Source organism: Solea solea, chromosome 21, assembly GCF_958295425.1.
Source record: "Solea solea chromosome 21, fSolSol10.1, whole genome shotgun sequence".
Lineage (NCBI taxonomy): Eukaryota > Metazoa > Chordata > Actinopteri > Pleuronectiformes > Soleidae > Solea > Solea solea.
The window spans coordinates 17,009,454-17,034,347 of NC_081154.1; the positions used below are offsets into that span (position 1 = coordinate 17,009,454).

The 24,894-nt window shown below is 40.0% G+C and overlaps 2 protein-coding genes across 4 annotated transcripts; both read right to left on the reverse strand.

Moving 5' to 3' along the window:
- Positions 1-12,531, reverse strand: LOC131448758 (speckle-type POZ protein). Its single transcript, XM_058621490.1, has 10 exons — positions 12,427-12,531; positions 5,767-5,966; positions 5,555-5,676; positions 4,446-4,597; positions 4,190-4,317; positions 3,912-4,089; positions 3,772-3,827; positions 2,397-2,519; positions 1,313-1,455; positions 1-235 (listed from the first exon to the last, which is right to left on the reverse strand). Exons 2-10 carry the CDS (start codon positions 5,842-5,844, stop codon positions 91-93), a joined length of 1,125 nt encoding a protein of 374 aa, XP_058477473.1. The 5' UTR covers positions 5,845-5,966; positions 12,427-12,531; the 3' UTR covers positions 1-90.
- A 1,032-nt stretch (positions 12,532-13,563) lies between these two features.
- Positions 13,564-24,066, reverse strand: cenpt (centromere protein T). Of its 3 annotated transcripts, none has more exons than XM_058621993.1 (14): positions 23,751-24,066; positions 22,100-22,220; positions 21,876-22,020; positions 20,686-20,779; positions 20,317-20,453; positions 19,380-19,437; positions 19,110-19,255; positions 18,483-18,887; positions 17,652-18,452; positions 16,808-17,098; positions 16,179-16,278; positions 15,832-15,999; positions 15,537-15,641; positions 13,564-14,185 (listed from the first exon to the last, which is right to left on the reverse strand). In XM_058621993.1, the coding sequence occupies exons 1-14, from the start codon at positions 23,834-23,836 to the stop codon at positions 14,056-14,058; spliced, it is 2,787 nt and encodes a 928-aa protein (XP_058477976.1). In that variant the 5' UTR covers positions 23,837-24,066; the 3' UTR covers positions 13,564-14,055. The 3 variants fall into 3 exon arrangements, with proteins under 3 accessions (XP_058477976.1, XP_058477977.1, XP_058477975.1); XM_058621994.1 differs by having other exon boundaries at positions 17,652-18,290; positions 18,369-18,887; XM_058621992.1 differs by having other exon boundaries at positions 17,652-18,887.
- Between the last annotated feature and the right edge of the window lie 828 nt (positions 24,067-24,894).

Genomic DNA, 24,894 nt, shown 5'->3' on the forward strand with positions numbered 1-24,894 from the left:
GGGGGGGGGGGGGGTCTGTGTCTTTCATGTTTGTACGTGTGAAAGTGTGTGTGTGTATATGACACAGTGGACGCCTCTGTCCTCGGGCTGTTAGGACTGTTTGAGGCGTTTGCGTGGGGGTCCGAGGAACGGACACTGGGCCGAGGCCAGCGAGCGGTAGGCTTCTGCCACAAGGTGAGGATGAGACGCCACCATGGACTTCCAGCCGGCCGTCTCCATCACCTCTGCAGCGTGGCTGGAGGACGAGAGAGAGAAGGAAGAAGAAATACAAATGGTTTTAGGCAATGGTTCTCAAACTTGAAAATATTTAGCTCTCAAACTAACACCATTATAATCAGCTAAGTCAGCTACAGACTTTACACAGGAGGAAGATTTATTCCCAATAAGACAATTTGCTCTCTCATCATCCTCCTCTTCCTCACATATACAGTAAAATTAGATTAAGATGGAGCGAGATACATGACTCTAATTATTATTTTTTTTTTTTACGTATTTCAATCAAAATTCATTTTTTATACGGAGTGAGACATCTCGCTTTCTAACTATCTCTGCTGGGAGAACTAAGAACAAAGATTTCTTATAGCAGACCGTCAAACAGAGATTTTCCTGCATCATCTTTTTCCAAAGGTCTCCGTATTTGCTAGTCCAAAACTAAAAAGTCTGCCAAACTTCTCCGTTATTGTGGTCTTTCTTTCATGGTACGATTCAGTTTGGTACAGTATGGTGCAGTTTGGAATGTCCTGGGTCAGACTTGACCTATACCATTTTACTCTGGTACCCCAAGGGAAGGATGTCAAAGGATGGAACACTTGGGGCTGGTTATTTTGGTACTATTCCTAATGGAAACACAAAAATATATACATACTGTACCAATCTCAACGGTTTCACTCAGTGGAAACATGGCTTATGTGTCAGTCCCTCACACAACCACACACAAAAAAATCCTGAAGTATCACTTTAAGGAAAATCTAAAGAAATATGTGTGAGCTGAACATTGGCACAGACACACGTTCAGGCTGATGTGTTACCATCACACATTCATCCGAGTGAACGCAGGAGGTGAAGGCAGACCTGGTTAGGAGTGAGTCAGGTTGCCCTGATATGTCAGTTTAAAAACATCACACAGACAGACTACTTGAGGAAGGGGGGACATGTGAAAATGAATCATTAACTACGACGCCGAGATCTGAGGTGAGAGGATGAGACTGGATCCTCAAAAGTCGGTGATGAAATGATGCCAAAGAGAAAGAGAAAACAGCTGCTGAAAACCCCAATTACATGTGATGATGAGCTTTTCTGTGTGTGAACTCACTAGTTGATGAAGTCAACAGCCTGTGTTTTGAGCTGGTCAGCACTGTGCAGGTCAGCCAGGATGAGGATCTCAGCAGCATTTTCCACAGACAGACTGGTGCACAGAGCATCCTCACACATCACCTTCAGTCTCTCCAGGGCATACTAACAGACAGAGAGAGAGAGAGAGAGACAGAGAGAGAGAGAGAGATGAACAAATGTCATTCAAACCACTGTCAAGTAAGTCCACGCAATGCTGATTAAAGTAGAGCTATGCAGGATTTTTACCCCCAACAGCTTCAGAGTCACTGTGACTGTTAAATGTCTTGTTGCAGGGAGATTGGGGGCTGTCTCCACTCCCCCTAGTGTCTGTTAGTGGAAAACCAACCTTGCGAGATCAGGGCAGCCGACCCAGAGTCCTCAGTATCGGGAGGTCTTGCGAGAAACATGAATGTGCTTCAAGGCACGACAAACACACACCGTAGCCAGACACCAGCTATAAGATCAAGGCAGTGATAGTGGGCGAAAACGAAGCAGAGAAAACTGTTGACGAAGGAAGATGTTTTCGACTGTCTGACCGAGCGAGGGGACCAGCTTTTTTTTTTGAATGGCAAGAACTGAAAAACACAGAAGCGTGCGAACCCGATGCCGTCCTGGCATTCTTACCGTTGCACTTATCTTATAAGTATCTTTGGGATAAACTCTCTGTTCTTCATGTGTTTCTGTACATTTACTGTTTTTGTTATTGATGTAAAGGTATCTGCTCAACCATTTTTTATGAACTACTAGGTTAGCCTGCTAGCTGAGATGTTAGCATACTTGCCAGCAAACCTGTTGTTATTGGAAAAAATATGTACACTGAAAATTTTGGGGAGAGGAAGCCAGAAAAAGCGTCCAGACGTGCAAAATTTCAGCTCCACGAGACGGTTTTTCAGTTGCTATCGGGACACACACAGGGCTTTAGAACCTGGGACTCTCCAACAGTGAGAAAGACCTGAAGAAAGCCACATAGATGTATCATCATGTGTCAAGAGCCAAGATTTGCAATTTCTTTATTCAGTTATACTGTATCTTCCTCTTGGTGTTGTATTGTACTGTTATATTACCTTGTCAGCTGCTGCCAGCAAGTCATCGGCCATCTTGTCCAGGTTGGGAGCCTTGTCTGTGTAAATGAAGCACATCATCTCTTTAAAAACCTCGGGCTCCACATCGTTGATCTCCACGCGGTTCTGACAGAAAACAGACAAGAAGGTTTTGATTAATGCAGTTCCCCGCGACACAAGCTTCCACCGCTACATCTGTTTAGGGCTGCAGCCACTATTCGATTCATCGATTACTATTTTGTGTTTTTTTCAATAATTAAAACAAGTTTTCAGATTTTTCAACTTCTTAAATGTGAATGTTTTCTGGTTTCTTTGCTCCAAATAACAAAGAATTTATTAAAACAAAATAACTTTAGTTTGTGGACGGAAAAAGACATTTTAGGGACCAAACAAATACTCAATTAATCAAGAAAATAATCGACAGATTAGTTGATTATGAAAATAATCATTAGTTGCAGCCTTATATCTTTAATTTTCAATATCCTATCATTATTCATCAATATCAATATTCAACATTCTGAGAAGAGCTCTCTGCAGCTGGTCCAGCAGCTCTTCATTTGCAGTGTTTGTGTCTATTATAAGGAATACATACAAGCTCCTTTGGCAACATAAACCACAGTCATGTGTGATATTGGCAAAAAGCAATGTGACTGTTCTTCAATGCCAAAAAGTATTTTTTGGCAGAGAGAAAAATTAGAATTGTTATAAAGTTTATTCCACTTTTTATCTCACTTAAGATCTTATGTTTTTCTTAGTATTTCAGCAAAGCTATTACTTGGGATGTTAGGAGATGTTTTGTTATTGTGAAAACATAAATAAAAAAATTTCGTTTTTTTTTGTGCTGTCAGTGTTAACGCGTTCATTTAATAATTTAATTATCTCTCTCTCTCTATTCCATGATTTTATATAAATAAATATCTGTTATAAACCCAAGGTTTATTTTCGCAAAATTTAATTACAGAAAATTGTGCAATTAAAATAAAATATAATTTGATGGCTCTAATTTTTTTTTCAATTCTAGTGACTGCTTTATGGAATAAAAAAGAATGCTAATATAATTGAGTGAAACTCAGCAACAAGAAGTAACACTAACAAAATCTGCGCAGCTTCTAAAGCAATTTCATTTCTTGCACAACTAGAAAAAAAGCAATTCCCTGCTTCTGCAGCTTTGTCAGTGAGGGATGAATCCTGACCCTCAAACACGACAGGACAATTTCATTTCAGGTGCACGATCATTCAGTTTCAGCACACAGCTCTGTGCTGCAGCCACGTGACTGCACACAATCCTTAACACAGCAATGAAAACCTGAGCTGCTGCTGCTGCTATGTCATGGGAACAAAACACACATATCTTGAAAGAATAAAAAAAGTTGCTCACCTTTTTGCTCTCCTCCATCTCATGCTCAAACATGGCGCTGAATACTGGGGATCGTGCTGGAAGCAGAGATGCGGAGGAAGGTTAGGACAACAGGATAATGGCATCAAGCAACAGTCAGAGGGCAAAGTCTCCACTTGTACCTGCCAGGATGGCTTTGTGAGCCTGGAACTCCTGTCCAGCCACACAGAGCGAGCAGTCTGTGAAGCGCGAGTTCTCCCACAGGCCCCCAAGTTCGTCTGCTAGCCTGCAGTCAGGCACCTTTACCATGTTCATGGTGTTCTGGCCAGATATGTTGACCGAGTCTTGCACCACACTCACCTGCGGGAGATAAACTAAATGAGAGACATGCAGGACAAAAAGCTCTACGCGCATATTGGAATGTAAAAGTACAAATTGAATACAACAACCGTGCCGTTACCTCACAGAAGAGTGTCAGCTTGTCGTCAGGTAGAAGTCCGTTGGCCTCATCAAGGAGGAAGTCTCTCCGGATGAACTTTTTAAATCCCCAGTCCTTCCCCTGGACAAAGCGATATGCTCTCTGGCTTTCTGCAGACAACCGGCACATACAAAAATCACAAAGATTAAATCTACGTCAAGGACAAAATGGAAAATTACAAACTCCACAGAGGAATTTTTATTTATTCTTCCTGGTTTATGCTAACCAGCAGACTCACCCATGGCTTTGGTCTCCTCACCCTTGGCGTTGAGAATGGAGAACTTGAACTTGGCGCGCACCTCCGCCTTTGGACAGCTGACCAGCAGCAGGTAGAGAGACAGGTAGTCTTTACTCTCCTCATCGAGGCCCTTGGGATTCACTCGCAAACACCTGAAACAAACACCAGACACCACAGTCAAGATCTCTCTATCTTTTTGTTAAATTTTGAATGTGAAGTGTAAAGTTCACATTAATAAAAAAAAGAGATGAAAAGCCTACATGAGGTTAGGCTTTCCTCTCTGCAGACCTTTCCAGGGACATCTGTGCACTCTGAGGGCACATTCTTATTCACAGGTAATATTGTAAATAAAAAGAGAGGGTCGACAGACTTGTGTTTCTGGCACATAATACTAGAAATGTTGTTGGGGCATTTGCCTTTACTGCTGAAAGTTGTCAGAGTTTCCTCCTGTTGTCACTAGCTAAGTTTACATGTGCAAAATTTCTCCATTACAAAAAGATTTGTTCCTTTTGGAATTCACAATTCCATCGTTTACAGGGACTCAAAATTAAATGATCTGATTGTGGTGCAATAACCGGCGTTTGACACCCCTGGTTTATATGAACACCAATTTGAAAGATGACCCGGCATACATCATCCCTCTCACTCAGAATTAAATTTGTTTCTGAATGGGCTGTATCAGATCGGAGCATCTGATACAAATTGGCATGTTTACATGATATTTTTATTCCTAGCTTTCATTTCTCGATTACGTGTGTACACGTAAACATAGCTAGTAATTTCCTGTTCAAGGAATGTTTATTCCATCCTACTCTACTGACTGCTCTATCATTAGCTAATGAAGCAACAATTATTAAAATTGTCAATAAAGTAGTGAAAACTGTGACATATCAGGAGTATTAGGGGGATTCTAATGAATTACAAGCCATATGGAAATGTTTGAACTTCATTGTCTACCGCTTTATCCTCCACATGAGGAACATGAGGCGTGCTAGAACCTAACAACAACAAAAAGTGGAACTTTAAAGATGACGTTTCTGAACAATACACCATACAATTATGCTGGACTTGTGAATAGGATGAAATGACGTAGCTCTTTTCTCACCCACCATTTCAGCTTGTCATTGGCCCCAGACGAGAAGGTGGAGCTCTTGATGACCTCGCCCATCTCCTCGCGACAGAAGCTGAAGTTGTTGATGGTCCACATGTAAGAGAACTTCACCACTTTGATCTGATGGGTAAATTATTACAATACATCAGCAAAACACCCGTTCATTTTAAGTTTTAATGGATAACGATGTTCACTGTGGAGTAACATTACCTGTGTGTAACACCAGCTCTCGGCCACAGGCCCGCTGGACATTTCCGCAGGGGGAGGGGGACTCGGGACTCTTGACATTGCCAGCGTGACAGAGGGTGTTGGGGAGCGAGAGGATGAAGATGTCAGCCACTTTAACTTGTCAACGTTCACTCCTGACGTCCATCTGCATTAGTACACACCAGATGGAAGCAATTTGCTCCCTAGAAACAGATGATGCAAGGATTAAAATCCCATCTCCTATCACAGAGGTAAGAAGTCAAACACCTAGTACTCCAACTAACAATTGTTTTCTTGAAATAACATGCCGTCGTGTAAATGAGATAAATAACAGAAGGCTGTTAGTTTGTTTTAGGGATGCACGATATATCGGCATTAATATTGGTATCGGCCGATGTTCGTCATTTTTTAACATATCGGCATCGGTGCAATGAGTAAAACTGCGCCGATTTTAACAACCGATGTTTATACCCGTCTAATTGCTGTTTGTGTATGTGTGTCGGGAAGGGGACAGCGTCAGTGATGCAAGCGCAGCACAAGGTGTGTGTGTGTGTGGAGGAGAGAGAATGTCAGCGGTGTGGGCGATTTTTCAGGGTGTCAATAGAAGATACGCGAAAAGCATTATGCAACACTTGCAAAGTCGAGGTAATGCGAGAAGGGTTCCGCGTCAAGTCATTCAATACCACAAATTTGATCATGTCATTTGAAAAACCGCCACCCAGAAGTACACAAACAACGGCAGGAAGCTAACGCTAGTAACATTAGGCAGCAGACAAAAAGAAAGCAGCGCAGCTGGGACTCGACCAAAGGAAGACAGTGGCCAGGGCAATAACGATCAAGGTAATGGAAATGATTGCTCTTGACGACCAGCCGAGGGTTCCGACGGTTGATAGCGCATATTGAACCCCGCAACAACCTGCCAAGTCGGCGCTACTTTTCCGATGTTTTGCAATTGAATAAATATCTGGTTGCCATGAATACTGGCAAGTTTGATAAAGTATTTTAACATGTTTTTTTTAATTATGGCAGCTCTTAGTAGAGCTTGTCAGGTATTGTTTCTCATATCTGTTGTGTAGTTTTATTGTGAAGGGAAGTGGCGCGGTTGTTGTTGCCGGGAGGAAGGGTTGTTGACTTTATTTACGTACCCAGTATAGACGCCCTTATCTCGGTTACAGTAACTTTGGCAGGGTATTATTTTTATTTATGTTCATGTTTGTAATTTATGATCCAAACTTTCTCACAGGAGTTTAGTGAGTTGAGGGAGTTAAACTGTACTTTAATTTAGTTACACACTTGCTACAAGTGGTAAAGGTTTCTAAAAACCTTTACTTGTAGTTGGTTACTTGTGTCTTATGTGACCTTGTTATTTGGAGGTAAAACATGTTTTGAAAATAAAGAAAGACATTCAAAAATTCAGCTTGCATGATTTTCATTCTGTACAAACTTTTATCATCTCAGAAACTTTTTTTAAAAAACATATATCGATATCGGTAAATATCGGTTATCGGCCATAGCAGCAATATTAATATCGGATATCGGTATCGGTGGAAATAGTCATATCGGTGCATCCCTAGTTTGTTTAATAAAAGGGCAAGGTATAGACCTGGTCTATAGGAAAGGTAACCTTAAATGACTTCTGTTGTGATCTGGTGCTATACAGAAAATTAAGAGAACTGTACATTTAGAGGCTAAATATTTGCGGTTTTAAACTGATCTGATGTTTAGGCACTCACACCACAAACAAGGCAAGAGAAGATGCACAACGGAGGCAGAAGGTCTGCTCACTGCTCCACTTTACACTGGGGATTTCATATGGGTCTAATCCATTTGTAACCTGTAATTTTACCTGTGCAATTTTATAATGGTATCTGGCTTCACGACCCAGCTGAGGTTTGCTTTAACAGTGCTTGGAGAATTGTCCCGGCAGGAGATCGATGGTCCATGCCTGTTCTTGGATCAATAACCACTACAAGAGCCATTGCCCAAATTACCTTCAAGACATGCAGGTCAGGTCAAATTAGGGTAAGAATTTTTTAATATCATTCAAAAAACATATTTAAAATGGTTACTGTGTGATATTTGTGCAAAATAGGTCTGTTTAAATGGAAGTATATGAGAAACTCAGTTTCTAATTCTCACGATTCACAGTTTCCTAAAGAGTTAATGGTCTCAATCGCTAATGTCAATAGAACATGATGTCAATCTTATAAATTATGATCCCATTTAGAGGATAAACACATATGAGTGGACACCAATAGGAGCATTGTTGCAGTTGATGCCTCTACATCTCTAGTTGCAAAACATCAACACAGCAATGATCAAATCACAAGACTTCAAAATGGGATTATTTTGTATAACAGGTTACCACTTGTAGACTTGAAGACATATCAGTTTCCAAAAAACAAAACACAAACTAGGCTACACGTGTATCACATTCTATAGCTATCAGCTGAACTTTAACCAGGGAATCTGTACACTTATTCATATAAAATACATACATTCAGTATCTGTGACTGTATGAGCAAAATGTAGTGTAGTGAGGATTTGAAAATATAAAGGCTAGAATAAAAAATAAAAAAAAACACTAGAATACCAACTCAAAATCTGTGTGAGAAACTCTATAATGATCTGTGACTAACAGCACAACTGCAGGCAACTTTGCAATGTTTTGAGAACATTATGCAACTCTTTTCTAACACACTGAAACATCATGCTGAATTAGCAGATGCAGATTTAATATTTGAGCACAAATTCCTACAACTACAGATACATTTTCAGGAGAATAAGAATAAGGAACACAACAAAACGAGAGGTAAGAAATGCATTTCTTTTGGGTGGGGTCGTGTAAAGGCATTTTCAGGCAGCAATTTCCAATGGGGAATGAAACAAATTTCAACTCTTGTTGTCGTGGACACAATGTCGATTTCCAAAGTCGTGGTCCTTGAGGACTGCAGTAAAGCCACGGACAAACCTTGAACTATAATTGGTACAGGGACTGGGGATCGATTGCACAGCGCATGTTGGGGCTCCATGGGAGTGGTTTCATATTCTGCTCTTGGTGCTGGCGCTCTACCTTTCCTAAAAGCTCAATCTAGGTGAGGTATGAACTATTGATTTTGCTACAGAGATCGGCTTGCCTTGCTCCAATCTCTGACTTTGTGCAGGCTCACAATTACACAGAAGGGGATTTGACAGGGCCAAAAAAAAGCCTTAGAAGGCAGGTTTCACCTTTTGCCTGGACTCCTGACTTAAACCCCCCCCCCCCCGGCCCCACTCAGGAGGGTTAAAGGGAAAGGAGAACTCAATGCATCTCTAATGTCTCCAGTCACCTGTCTCTTACCAACACTTACAACACTGCTGCACCACACATGCTAAAGGCTTAGCTGAAGAAGCCGCTGTGGAAGTAATTGCAGCGGCGAGCAATTTACTCCACCAACTTAGCAGAAAACACGTCTTAGAGCACTGAGAATGTGTGTAGTTACAGACACACACACACACGTTAACAGACACACACACACAACTCCACCACTCCACCTCTCGCTCGACCACAAGCTCAATATGAGCGCACACATTCAACTGTGCCTCTCTCTCATTTGCACATACTCATGCATTGAAAAAAATACCATTGTATGCCATGAAACGGTTGAAATTTTTAGATATGGAGAGACCAGTCCCCGTTTTTTTTAATAGTTCCATTAGTTGCTTGTTTGCGGCACGGGTGATCTTACAGTTAGAAGTCTTTGAATTTCTACTTAAATGCTTAAGTTGAAAGAAAATAAGAGTTGTTTCCTCAAATATTGTGTCCACTGATATAATCTGAGAGTGTGCCTAAATGCTGAATATGTTTTAGTACGTCATACAAGTGTCATTACCTTAAAATCTGTGGATTCCAAAAACACAGACACAATATCAGTGGTGGACGGACAACTCCTCTGTGTGCATTAAACTAGGAACATATTCTTGAAATAAAGTACACTTAGGAGGGCATACATATTATTAGATGTGCATTAGATTAAGCACCAGCTGGCAGCCATGTTTTCTGTGCCACTACCAAGTCTGTCCTGAAGGGAGCCAAACAATTTGACGTATGAATTGGTTGAATGTAAGAAGAGACGGCAACTAGGGCCACACAGTTGGTGCAGTGGTTAGCACTCTTGCCTTTGCAGCAGTGGGTTCATGAACTGGTTGGAAGAAGGACCTTTCTCCATGGAGTTTGCATGTTCTCTCCGTGTGTGCATGGGTTTTCTCCGGGTTCTCCGGTTACCTTCCACAGTCCAAAAATATACAACATGGGGAGTAGGTAAATCTGACACTCTAAATTGACTGTAGGTGTGAGAGTGAATGCTTGTTTGTCTCTATATGTGGCCCTGTGATGGACAGGTGACCTGTCCAGGGTGTACCCCACCTTTCACCCAATGTCAGCTGAGATTGGCACCAGCACCCCTGCAACCCTCATGTGGAGGATAAAGGTAGAATATGAGCGAGTGAGATGGCAACTAGGGATGAGTCAATACTGATACAGTATTTGAAAAATACTGGTCAAAATGGATCAATTATTGGTCAGATAAAAATGCAAAATTCAATACAGTCAGAAAATCCTATATATCACATGCTACATTATGCACCATGGAATGTAAATAAAAATCAGCATTTTTGCTGAGTCACATTGTGGGATGTTTATTTCTTCATTATTGGGGGGAAATATTTGTTACAGTGGGGGAAGTATGTCTTTCTGTCTAATAGGGGTGGATCGGTTCATTCAAAGAATCCGTCCAGTTCAGTACGCTTGTCACAGTTCGGGACACAGCAGCAGCATCGTTTTGTTCCGTTCTCCTGTGTGGGAGCTTTTCGGATTTACTGTAACTGTATGATGACAGTGGTTAAAAGTTGATGGACAAAACTGTCACTGTATGAAAACATGCGTTATTTATGCTAGCGCTATCTGCAGAGATGTCACCCCAGTGTGGAAGAGAGGAAGAGAGAGTCGGGTAAGAAAAAGCCACTTCTGCTCCCCACAGCATTTAAACAGTAAAGCAATGGGGGTGTTTATAGTGAAAGATATGCAGCCTTATGCCGTTGTTGAGGATGCAGGATTTCAGCATATGATTAAAGTACTTTAGCCGTGGTATAATATTCCATCCCGCCGTCACTTCAGCAACACAGTGATTCCTGTAGTTTATAAAGCGACACTACGACTAATTGTCCAACACAGTTTATGTGGCTCTTACTACAGATGGATGGACCTCCAGGACCACTGAAAGTTTTCTAACTGTGACTGCTCGTTACATTAATTCGGAATGGGAGATGAAAAGCTCTGTTTTGCAGACCCACCCACTTTATGAAAGCCAAACAAGTGAGCATCTTTCTGAAGCACTGACACAAGCAGTGACAGAATAGAAACTAGAATAAATATATAAATGTGTAAATGCAGCAATCTCTCTCCTCTCACTGTTTCAAAATATCTGGATTGTTACAATGATGTGCTTAATCCCGTATCAAACTGCCTGATTATTTCCATTTTTGCAAGATTGCATGATATGTCCTTATCTGAATATCTGATTAAAAAAATTCAATTATTAGGCTATAGATCTGCTACATGGTATGGTAGTGGAGTGTAAAACACAAGCGTGTTAACAGTTTCCTAGTTTTAAAAGGTCTAAAATGACTCTATTGGACTGATATCGCTACAGACAGATACTCGAGTTTGTGATGTTAGTATCAGAATCGCCCAGGAAAAAGCTGCATCATGCCATACCCAATGACAACCATTTATAATGATAATAATAAAGACAACAGGCAAACAGTTGGAAACACATTTTCAACTAGATATTGTACTATCCTCACAATCTTCATAATGGACGAGTGTGCATATACTGTATAAGTGTACATATAAATATATGTGTGTGTATGTTACTGTAGTCACCACTTTAATTCAAGAGCTATGACGATATCAAGCTACGTCAATGAGAAGATACTGTAGTCACAATCATTGCTGTGCTGGTATTATGGTCTTTTTCTAGCCAATTCTAAATCAATCTCATCTCTTTTTAGACCAAGAAAATTACACTTCCAAGGCTAAATTCTCGAGATCATACCATCTATGAACTTGTACAAGACAACAGAATGGGCGAATATTTTAATCCTATTGCTACCGAGTATTATTTACAAAAGTGTTTTTCCTGTTTGCCTTTTTTTTCGCGAAGTTGAAAACTACATAAAAGTGACACATTTCTATAAAGTTCCTACTTAAATATCACCTGTCGCTGATCGTTTCTGGACATAAACACAGACTGAGCAGTGGATGTGGGCGATGACAGTTGATAAGCTGCTAACAATCAAGATAACGTCTCCTTCGTTGAGCTTTTAAATGAAGCTGCCCGTAGACAACAAATGCGCTTGTAGAGGAACGAAAAACACGACACCGAGGTCTGATAGCGTCAACACTACAGCAAAATAATCCCCCGCAATCTTACATTAGCACGTCCGCTAACGCGATCGAGCCGACTAGCCATTTAGCCGTATCCCTGTACATGAGCCAAACACAAATATCGGAGGAAATGCCACAAAGACTAAATTTGCCATTTGCAACTAGACGTCTATTGTGTAACTACACGTCTTGTGTAATTATGTTTCGCTCTACGTTTCAATTATGGACAGACTCACCTTTATGTTGAGTTAAATTCTGTCGGCGGTCGTGAGGGATCTTATGTTGTTGTTAGCTAGCAGGCTAGCTGTCTGTAGATACTGGCAGACATAGAGAGGCGGTCTCGCAAACAGCGCCACATGCTGCACTGGAGTAATTGATAATTTACTCCAATTGATAATAATAAAGAGAGACATTATTTGACAGTTTTTTTCCTGCCCAATAACATGGTTGTTCTGAGCATGTTGTGATTGGGATGCAAAATTAGATCTTTTTTTAGAACATTAAATGCCAATAAATCATATAAAATGGAATTAATAATTACATACATTAATTCATTACATTACATGTCATTTAGCTATGACAATCTATCTAATCTGGTTTGATGTATTTTATATGCACTAACTGGTCATTTTATCAGGTACAGCTGAACAACCATTTTAGTTCCAACAGGGCATCAGAGTGAGGAATAAAAGTGATTTATGTCACATAGTTGTGGGTGGGGTGTTACAGAAACTGCTTATCTACTCGGATTTTCATGTTAAACCATCAGCAGTTCTCTGGGAGAAAATGCCTTGGTGATGCCCAATGGTTAAAGACAGAAATTCAACAGTAGCTCTAAAATAACCACAGTATGCAGATGGCCGTCTTCATTAGCTTTCCCGTTAACCTAAGAAACTAAATTAAACGTGTGTATTTCTTCAAGGCATTTACACAATTGCCATTTGACAAGATTAGAAACAAGTGCCAAGTTTACCCTTTACTGACTGCTTGCTGAAGGATGAACTTAATCAACCACTCATGTTCACAGTGACCAAGTTCACTTGTAATTAACTCTGCAAATAAAATCTACGGTAGAAAAAAAATGCAAAGTTTATTCAAATAAGCTGTTAAGTATAACTGTTAAGACATTGGGATTTAAATTAAAAGTAATTAAAAGGTTTCATTGCGTTCTCTCAGAAAACACTGGTGCCAGTGGGGAACAAGAAAACTAACTGAACCTTGTGAATAACTTACTCTTGCACCAAAGAGCAAATCAATTTTTTTGGATCAGCAACTTGTGTGTGTGTGATTTTCTATATGGACTTTGGTGCAGGGAGTGAGCAGTTTCCTTCAGTTTCCTGAAAAGTCTGTCCATCATTGAAATAAAGTGGCAATATTCTTAAAATATCGTTTATTTACACAAGCATAGATTTTATTACAAGTGTTTTTCATTGAGAACAAGCACCTCAGTCTTTCTCAGTCATTCATCAACAACAAACAATATTTTCAAATCAAACTCCATTCAGATTTTTTTATATATCCAACAACCACAGCATTCTGAGGAATGGTCTTTTCTTTACAATCCATTTCATTAGGGGGAATATTATAGTTAAAAAAATGTTTGGTCACAAACCAATTAGAGAAATATTAAAAAAGAAACTTTATTTTTATTGCATACTGTCAGAAAATATAAACATGAGCATGGAAAGATAAAGAAAGGTGACACATACCTGTGCTGACTGTAAGTACAACAGTTAAAAGCAAAGTTTGCACTATGTACAAATTATAAACACACTAAACTAAGACAAATCAAAAAATAAATACAAAAATACAAGTCCAAGAGATGAAACCAGGACAAATAAAATATGAAGCCATTTATGGAATATTCATCTGCGTTGTCTAGGGACAACAACATTACCACTCGTTGCAATGGGGATCAGGAGTCTGCGCTGATCCATACGAAGGTATTTTTCAATCAGCACTTCCACTGGCACCTTGTCATTCACATATCCTATCCTGCACAGAGCAAAGATACGCAGTGAACACGTGGCACTCATTTTATTCCATACTTCTGACTTGATGTGTGCTCTCAATGATGAAGGATATTTCACAACAAGCAAAGTGACTGTGCTGACTGGTCACACTCCTGAGCAGTCTGTCTCACACTAAATTGGGCGGCTCAAACTTGCCATCTAGTGGTCAGTATAATCCTCACGTGTTGGTTTTTCCTGTTCTGCTACAGCAGTGGTTCCTACCGTCTTGTCTTGGACACAAGGAGAGTTTCCCAGACATCATATTTCACTGTACAGGTGCTGACAACGGGAAAATCAGGTATATCCGCAAACTGACCTGATGAGACTTGGTTATTCAGTCACAGAGGTGCTGGTAATAAACAGCTTTATAAATTTAAAAGACGTTACTTTACTCTATTCTATTCCATTCCATTCCTCCGTCTACTCTAGTTTTTCGTAAGTATGTTAGCAAGGTTTACATTTAAGGGATGTTTTGGTGACAAAAGTCACACAATTTATTTTGACCCATTACACATTAGAATATGGATACCATGGTTCAGACAAAAATTCAGAAATGATTGTCAGGCAAGGTCACGTCAATTGACATGGTCATTTCAAGTTATTTTAGTTAAACATGTAATAAAATATGGTGAATTTAAATGGTGTTTCTGTAAATGCTTCATTAAGATTACCTCTTCAATGCTATGTGTTACCTCTTCAATGCTATGTGTTGGTTTTTGTTATCTGCTTGCCAAGCAACGTAATTTCGTTGCCAGTTTTCACTGCTGTGTTCTCTGTGCAATGACAATAAAAGGAAGTCTAAGTCTAAGTCTAAGATTATAGTGTAAAAATGTAATAGATGTGTATAGTGAGTAAAAATAAGTGATAAGTAGAAACTGAAAAGTAATCTTTAGAACCAACAGGATGTTCATCCTTTTCCTCCACAACAACTCAAAATAAACCATCATGGTTGAATTATGACAACAGTTGGTTAAGACAGTTAAGAACTGATGGTTGTCAATGGCGAGTCTGAAATTTTATTGTAATCATATGACTCATAAGGTATGTGACTTGTGTGTATCTTGTGTGTGCATTTCTGTTCATCATGGGGCTAGTAGTTGCTTCCTCCTGCGGCAATAATTTTCAACGTTTGTAATTGTGACGGAGCGTTATGTCGCAGATTGCTGGCTTAAGCTTACTCTGTGTCTGGTTCCAAAAAAAAAGAGAAAAGAAAAGGAAAAACAAAGCATGTTGGGTTCGGGCTCCATTCGGACATCCGTCAGGATTAGTCAGACAGAAAAATGTGGCGCAAGCTGCTCTTTTATACATATATTCCAACATGACAAAAGACATACCTTTTCAACAGAAGAAGAACGTCCTCATAATCAATGGTTTTTCTCTTGGCGTGATGTGCGTACGTCTCCAGGTCCTCAGCCATCCGATCAAAGAATTGATCCATTCTGTCCAAATAGAACAGCACACAGTGAGTTTAACAATGGCACATTCACCAAACTGCAAAACAAGGCATCAAAAATGTTGAATTGGAGTTGAGATTTTTTCAAGTTTCAGATTAAGTGGCTGAATACATGCACATTCCACTTGTTTTAGTTTGAAGCAGAAAACCTCTGTTCTGTAGTCACAGTAACTTACGTTTCCTGTAGGACAGGGTAAACGTCGGGAGAGACCTTGGTTTTTGCAAAGTGTCTGAAGACACTCATAAGGTAGCTCTTAGGAAGGCAGGCTTGTTTCTTAGTTGGTCCTCTCGTCTTCTTTTGCACCTTCTTAGGCTTAGCTGCAGGTACAGCTTCACCTGTACGACTGATGGCACAACACACATGAGGGGAGCTGGTCAGTAACATGTAAGACTCAAAGTGACCTTAATGTGGTCTTCTAGGAGTACACACAAGCTAATATTGACTTTTTAAAAACAGTATTTTACATCCTGTACAAGGGAAGGTTTGTATTAGATTGGGATTCTGGGTTCTAGTGCAACTTGCCTGGTTTGAATATTCTTAAGAACAGAGGGTGAGGTCTCATGCTCCCGAAAAAAAAAGTTCCTCTTCTCTTTGACAAATGCTGGAGTCTTGCAGGGGAATTCTACAGAGATTATAAGACACATGCACAAGTGAGTTGTTAAAGTGTGGTTGTATAATTAGAACCAGCCTGTCTGCTACTTTTTCTTGCTTTTCTGAGTTGTGTCCTCTTGTAAAACGATCAACTCCCCATACTAAAGTCCATACAGAAAATCAGAAAATTGTACTTCCCAACACACAGCAGTTGATGATGCACTGCTGCCTTCATCAGTCAGATGGTAATTTACTGATTTACTCTCTATGGACTTTGGTGCAGTAAAGTGAGTAGTTTACCAACTTTCAGTTTCCAAGTGTCTGCAATTCAGGCTGGTTTTCAGCACAGCGCATGTGCTCAGAGCATTCAGTGCTGACTATGTTAGAACCCCAAGAAATCACAATTCAAAAAACCCGAACTACTTTAATTACTTCTAAGTAGCAATAATCTTAACCACTATTTTACAAATGTCCCAGATTAACAGTTCTGTCTAAAATCTGTCCCCACAGGTAGCCCAAGACAAAAACACACAGCAACACACTGAGAAAGGGAGACTAACCCTCAGTCTCTTCATCCTCCCACTCTTCTTCCTGTTCAACAGGGTCCACAGCAGCAGAAGCAGCAGCTTCTTCTTCAGGCGGAGCATCACTGAGGTGGCTGCCTTCTTCAATATCATGCGTCATCTCCAGATGAAAGCTGTTTTCTCCATCTGCAACACAGTCAACTGCCTCTGTCCCAGAGGTTAGAGACTCTTGCACATCAGGTGTCCCACTACGAGGTGGGCTGCCGTCACTGCCTCCCGCTTCCAAGCTGATGTGCACACCGCCAGCACTGTGTACTCTGGACCTTCCTACAAACCCCCCCCCCAGAAAGACTCATTTCAGTAAGAACTAGGGGCTGCACGATCCATCACTTGAGCATCCTCATGTGCATGTTTTCTCAGAACATTTCAACTTTTGTTTTGCTTCAGAAAAGCGTCTCTGAACGGGCTCTGCGCTCTCTCACTCTCTGAGCAGCTCACAGTCAGCCTCTCCCGTTTCTGTGTGCATATGTAACAACTTCACAGACCCGGAATGAATGAATGAATGAATGAATGAATGAATGAATAAATGAATACATACATACATATATACACACACATATATATATATATATATATATATATACATATATATACATACATACATATGTATATACACACACACACACACACACACACATCTAATATTGTGCTTTCATTATCAGTTAATTATTTTCTTTCCTGAGTGCTATTGTAATTTTGAAGGAGCAAATGTAACCCTGGGGATTAATAAAGTATTAAAAACAGAATATTGGCAAAGGCAATTATAATTTGTAGCAGCAGCCGTACGGTCCACAATAACAGACCATATTTTTGACCTTACCTCTCTCTGTGACAAAAGGCACGACGAGTCCACCCTGAGAGTGATGGGCTCTCCGACTGATGTGCTCCAGCTGTTCTGATGCCTGCTTACCCTCCTCATCCTCATCTTCATCACGAGACTCAGCCATATCCTTGTCCTCAGATTGGGAATTGGTATCTGGATCCTCTTGGTCATGCTGATAGTCCTCTCCATCATCACCCAATTCCTCAGACTGAGACCCAGCTTCAACATCTCCCCCAGATTGAGAATCATCTGGACCTTCTTCTCCATCACCTTTTTCAGATATAGTTTCAGCCTCCTCCTTCTCCTCCTCTGACTGAGACCTGACTTCATCTTCCCCAGACTGAGAATCATCTGCACCTTCTTTTTCAGATTGAGGTTCAGCCTCCTCCTCCTCAGATTGAGACCCAGCTTCAACATCTTCCCCAGATTTAAAATCATCTTGACCTTCTTCTTCATCTCCTTTTTCAGATTGAGTTTCAGCCTCCTCAGACTGAGACCCAGCTTCAACATCTTCCCCAGATTTAAAATCATCTGGACCTTCTTCTTCATCTCCTTTTTCAGATTGAGTTTCAGCCTCCTCCTCCTCCTCAGACTGAGACCTAACTTTATCTTCCCCAGACTGAGAATCATCTGCACCTTCTTTTTCAGATTGAGTTTCAGCCTCCTCAGACTGAGACCTAACTTTATATTCCCCAGACTGAGAATCATCTGCACCTTCTTTTTCAGATTGAGGTTCAGCCTCCTCCTCCTCAGACTGAGACCTAATTTTATCTTCCTCAGACTGAGAATCATCTGCACCTTCTTTTTCAGATTGAGAATCATCTGCACCTGTGTCTTCTCCATCTCCTTTTACAGATTGAGATTCAGCCTCCTCTTCGTCAGACTGGGATCCAGCTGTACCCACTTCTTCCTTCAACTGACCTTCAGGCACACACTGTTCATTCTGAAGCTCTTCCATGACTCCAACTTCAGTTGGAAACACAAATTCTGTCTCATCTTTCCCCAACTTGCTCTGTTCCTGTTCGGACATCTGTCTCTGGAGCTGAGTGGCCATCACTGTATCTTTGTCCTGCGTTGCCATAATGGAAAGGGTGGAGGCCATGGGGTCAGACTGTGTGTAGAGGGCTGTGTTACAGTTGATGATGTCAGTCGTGATATTAGGTTCACAGAGTTCACTCAGGCCCAGAGTGAAGCCATCACTGTAGGTTGAATGGTTGAGCTCCACTCCCTTTACTGCAAGGTGACAGGAAAGGAAATAATTATAAAGTATAAGTAAATAGTCTGTTACACAGTTGGAACATTATGGAATGAAATGACTGCTTTGGACTAAGATATTATAAACTGCTTAGCTGTTTAAAAAACAAAAAACAGTTTATAAATCTTTGACTCATCATAAATGCATTAACAAACAAAACAAATAAAGAACTTGGTAAATTAGGAAATTCATTTTATTACCATGATCACCTCCCATCCACTGTTTATTAACAGCAGCGCCAAATTCTTCCTCTGTGATTTTTCTGCGGTTGGACGCTCTCCTCTGCAGGCCCCTTTTCTCACTCCGGACATCCACAAAGGGAGTTTTTAGACTCAAAGAAGTGGAACTTAAAAGATTAGACAGAGAACAGAGCTATGAGTTATTCACTCATTAACAATTTAGTAGTAAAATTATAAAAACATGCACTTTAAACAAACCAACCACAAGACAGTGTAGTTTTTTTCCCATACCTTGATAGTGAAAGTGATGAATAGTTTTCTGCAGATTCTTCATGTTCCTCTTGAAAATCTGAAAACACAAGTATACATCAGGTAATCAATAAAACTGCTTAATGAGACAGATCAATATTTTTTAACACAGGCCTCCCACTCTTGCAGCTGTAGCAGCTTGAGCCAAGTGCCATTACTGCGGTCACTTCTCACCACAGTTGGAATGCAAGTTTCAATAACAATGTACAGTTGTGAACTTAATTTAGCACAAAAATTGAATAATATAAATTTGCCATTCATAATGTAGCTGTATCGGTAATAAACTGACTCTCCAGCAGGCAGAGAATCACTGCGACCTTTCCACAGTAATGGAAATGAAACGCACAAAACGGCTTCTCGATTTGTCAATAGTGAATGCATGCGTTTATAACAACAAGCAGAATTTATATGATGTTACAGAGTCAAGCGGCCATTTTGTGTGCAGAGTTCTCAGGATTTGCATTTCCCAGGCATCACTCAATTTGCTCTCTTGTTTAACAATGTTTGGTCATTATACTGCATGGAATCAAACATCAACAGCGGAGAGACAGCGGACAGTGTCCATAACACTTCAAGTAATTACGACTTGACATTTATTCTGTTTAGGCCTAGTCTACGTACATCAGGCAATGCAGGGCGCAAGGGAAACATTTACATAAATATCAACTCAACTTCTTTCTTGCACAAAATTCAAGTACTTCCAATGACCCCATGTCTGTTTAAGGCGATTTTCAAAGGATTTCAAGGACCCATAGGAACCCTGTGTGTGTGTTTGAAACACACATTAATGGATCGAAACACACAAAATGGCTACTTGATTTGTCTCTAGTGAATACAACAACAAGTAGACTTTAAATGGCATTAGTATTAGAGACTCTTTCAATCATTTGGTGCCCATCAATGTTGGGTTTGACCTTACCACTTGCATGTTTGAGTCGTTTTTCAAAAGCTGTCACATTAAGGCTTCGTCGTGGTCTCTTCCTGCTCAGTCCCTTAGCTACGGTTCCTGGGTTGCCCAGGGTCAAATCAGGCAGATCCAGCCCCGAGAGCTCAATACTTAAAATAAAGATAATTATCAAATTGGCATGTGTGCATTTTATACTTGCAAACACACAAAGCATAATACAGCAAGCTGCATGCAAACAACCAATACTGAGAGTGGAAATAATACCACTACAGCAACTACTACTACTAAGAAGAGGAAGATGGAGAAGTGAGACAAAAGGGAATGAAGAGAAGTAGAAGAGGAAGAAGAAAACACTATAAAAATGTTTTACAGGTGGTTCACCTGGAACACTTGCTGGAGATGCTGGAGTTGGCTGAGGAGGACCCAGGCTCCTCTGATTCAGCTTTGTTGTGCACCACTGGAGACCTCACAGGCTCTGAATCACATGATGAAAGACATGGTTAAACAGACCGCTGCAACATGACATGACTGTCTAAGAAGAAAGTTAGGGCCATCACAACAACCCCATATGTACAGGAAACCTGACTTGTTCAGCACATGTGCAAAGTGCAGTTACCTTCTGTCATTTCAGACTAGAGCTAAAACAATTAATCGATTACTAAATAAATTGACAACTATTTTGATAATCAATTAATCGCTTTGAAGCTTCTTTTCATGATTAAAACAAGATTTCTGATTGTTTAAGCTTCTTAAATGTGAGTATTATCTTCATTTCTTTGCTCTGGATAACAAAGAAATCATTAAAAGTTAATCATTTTGGTTTGCGGACAAAACAAAACATTTGAGAACATCATCATTTCCAGGTTTGACGAGCACCGATCAACATTTAAGGTTTTTTGATATTTTATGAAATAAAATAATGGACAGATTAATCAATTATGAAAATAATCGTTGGTTGCGGCTCTATTTCAGACATTTTAAATAAAATTATCACATTTTTTGTAGTTATTTTTATAAAATAAAATGTACATTTATACATATCTTTCAGTTATTCTTAGAAAATAAAATGCATGTGTTTTCATTATCATCCATTTCAGTAGTTATAAGACGGATACACATTTTACATTATCTTTCATTTTAGAAGTTATTCTTAGAAAATGAAATGCATGTTTTCATGTTATCGTTTGTTTTAATGATGTAACAAAGCAGATATATCACCACTTCCTTTCCCCCTGGCTTTCAAAATAAGAGCCAGAGTTCGGCTCATCATATCATTTGCAGCAGTTATTCTTATAAAATAATACAGTTTGCGATATATTTTACGATAAACAGTTGCAATTATAGCAATCTATCTATAAAAAAAAATAAATAAATAAAATAAAGTGAATTTCTCTGTGAGATGAATAAAGTATCTATCTATCTATCTATCTATCTATCTATCTATCTATCTATCTATCTATCTATCTATCTATCTATCTATCTATCTATCTATCAGTAAGAGGAAGTTTGTGGACTTGGAACAATTCAAGCTTCCAGTACAGATTAGGAAGTGACAGGTTCCATGTGCACACCTGTTTGCAGAATTCTCCTGAGTAAGTGCCTCGGTGTGTCATCATCGTCAAACAACATTGACGTCAGGCCTGGAGTTGTCTTTCGCAGCAGTCCTGAGGTCGTCATCCTACTCGTGGTGGCAGGCAAAGACTTCCTGGTTATGCTCTGCAAAGAATTCAGACGAGTGAGCTTCAATACACTCAACATGTCCATAGTCATCAAACACTCTCCTCTTCCTCCCCACCTCACGCAATTTATGCTTCATGCTGCGCCTCATGATTTCCTGCGGTGTTTGGGCTCCAGCATCTTTCTTGCTCAGTCTGCTGCTGCGTCGCTTCCCGCTGGGACTCTGAGCTTTAGAGGCACTGAGACAACAACACTCAAAATTGATTAAATGTTTACAACCAATTCAATGAGACTCATTTGGGATAATCAAACATTTCAATGACAGCCTTCTGTGTCAGAGGTGTTACCCACTGGGCTATTACTTGTTTTTTTTTCTTATGTACAGGAGTCTGCAGTGACATCATGATCAGGGGCCCTGAGTGGAAAAAAGTTAGTGTCCCCTCTCCCACTATTTGATTGTGGTGTATTTTCACCTGTTCTGCATTGCAGTGCCTAGTCAGCCTGTAATCACTTAAAAAAGTAATAAAGGTTACATGTACATAACTTAATAAAAAGGTGCTACTTTATTGACATTTGGTTGTTTACGAAGCTGCTGCATTATATTGGCTCCTATACTGCCTTATTCTGAACATTTTGAGGCCATCTTCAACCCAAAAAGGTCCAACTAGCTCATCTTTAATAATACCAGCCCATACCAGTACCCCACCTCCACCTTGCTGGCGTCTGAGTCTAAGTGGAGCTCTGTGTCCGTCAAGAGTCACTCTCATCTCATCAGTCCATAAAGCCTTTGAAAAGTCTGTCTTCAGATATTTCTTGGCCCAGTCTTGACGTTTCAATTTGTGTGTTTTGTTCAGTGGTGGTCGGGTTTCAGCCTTCCTTACCATGGTCATGTCTCTAAGCACTGAACACCTTGTACTTCTGGGCACTTTGTGTAGGTTGCAGTTCTAGAATATGACAGCACTGGAGGACAATGGGTTCCTGGTAGCTTCACATTTGATTCTTGTCAAATCTTTGGCAGTTAATTTGCGTCTTTTTTCTCAATACGTTTCTTGCGACCCTGTTGGCTATTTGCAACAAAACGTTTGATGGTTCTGTGGTCACGCCCCAATATCTTAGCAAGAGTGTTGCATCCCTCTGAAAGACTTTTTACAACTTTTAACTTTTTAGAGTCATTACATCTCTTTTTAGGCCCATTTTGCCTGAGGAAGAGAAACTGCCGAATAATTATGCACACCTTGATATAGTGTGTTGATCTCCTTAGGCCACATCCTCCCTCATTACACAAATACACGTCACCTGGTGTATTTTAGTGAATATACATTTACTAAATACACATTTAGTAATGTGTATTTAGTAAATACACATCACCTGAGTGCTTATTTACCAATAAGCACTCAAGTTTATACAGCTTGAAGTTGGAAAATATGCATAAAATGATGATATTGCCAACATACTCACTTGCCTAATAATTGTGCACACAGTGTATGATTCATGTGGAAAATGTGAATCAGTGCTAACAAGGTCCAAGGTAGTGCCAAGGGGCTTACTGATGAAGTGTAAAACCACATTACATACAGAAACACATACTTTAATCATATCTCACAAGCAGAATGTGACAAAGGCAGAGTGGTCGGGTGTTTTTAAAGTAGTTTTCAAATGTATTCAAACAACCGTCCAATACAGCCAAGTCAAACCAAGTCAAGAAATGGAAAACACCAAACACTAAGCTAGAAAAAGTGGCACACATGGTTCAGTGACGTTGGCAGTACCTGCGGGTAATGGGGGTCCGCAGTGGTTCGGTGCTGAGGATGTTTTTCAGCAGGAGCCGGGCTGATAAATCCTCCGTGGGATCCATTTGTAAACAGAGAAGCCGCTACACAGCAGCTTAGCCGTTAGCTGACAGTAAAACCGTGTTCAAAGGCGGCTTTAAGTCCAGCAAAAGAAGCTGATCCGTAGTCAGCGTAACGTATTCAAAGGTCTTTGTAGTCACGTAGGTTTTTATAATAACTGTTGACTCCAACCATTTTTATAATAACTGTTGACTCCAACGTCTGTCAGAATCAACAGATAAGTTCCTCGAACCGTCCCGCGTTATTTTGAATTTTAATCTCGCGAGAAGATGTACTTCTTCGGCTGTCTTCCTGTTGCGGCTGAGCGTTTTTCCGCCACCTCCTGGAGAATCTAGAAATAACACAGTTTGGTCTTAAAATATTTTATTCATTAAGGGCTAATGGGAATGGTAACATGCAGTATTCCGGTTGAGGAAATATTTTTGTGACTAAATTAATTAGTTTCATTTGGGGGAAATGTATTTTATACATTACAGCCCACTCAGCCCACTGAAATACCTGTAAAGGCATAGTGCATACAATAATAGACAGAAGGATAGAAGGTGTCAAACTCAGGGGGCCAAAATTAAAAACTGTGTCCAAACGAGGGCCAGAAAAATAAAATAATTCAGAACAAATCATATAGATTAAATAAAGAAACAATTCAGAGATCAAATTTGAAATGAACGATGTCTTGTTACAATACATTAGTGAATGCAATGAATACCTTTTTTCCATAAAATAACTTTGAATGATCTACCCATGGAATAGCCTCAGAAAAGACCATACAAGTAGAAAAGTGGTAAATATTAATTAATAATAATTAATATTAATAATTTATGAATGGTATTCCACTGAAATCAGCAGTATTTCTGTCTTAACTGATTTGCTTTGCTGTATTTCACATACAGGCCTGTAGTCACATGCATCTTATCCATTTATATCCTCTGGGAATATCCATAAGTCCACATTTAATTTGTTCATTTCTTTTAAGGGTGAGGCAACTTGATGTGTGGTATTTATACGTGTGTTAATGGAGGAGCAGGAAGGACATATTATCTCGAGGGACAAATACAGTTGTGTG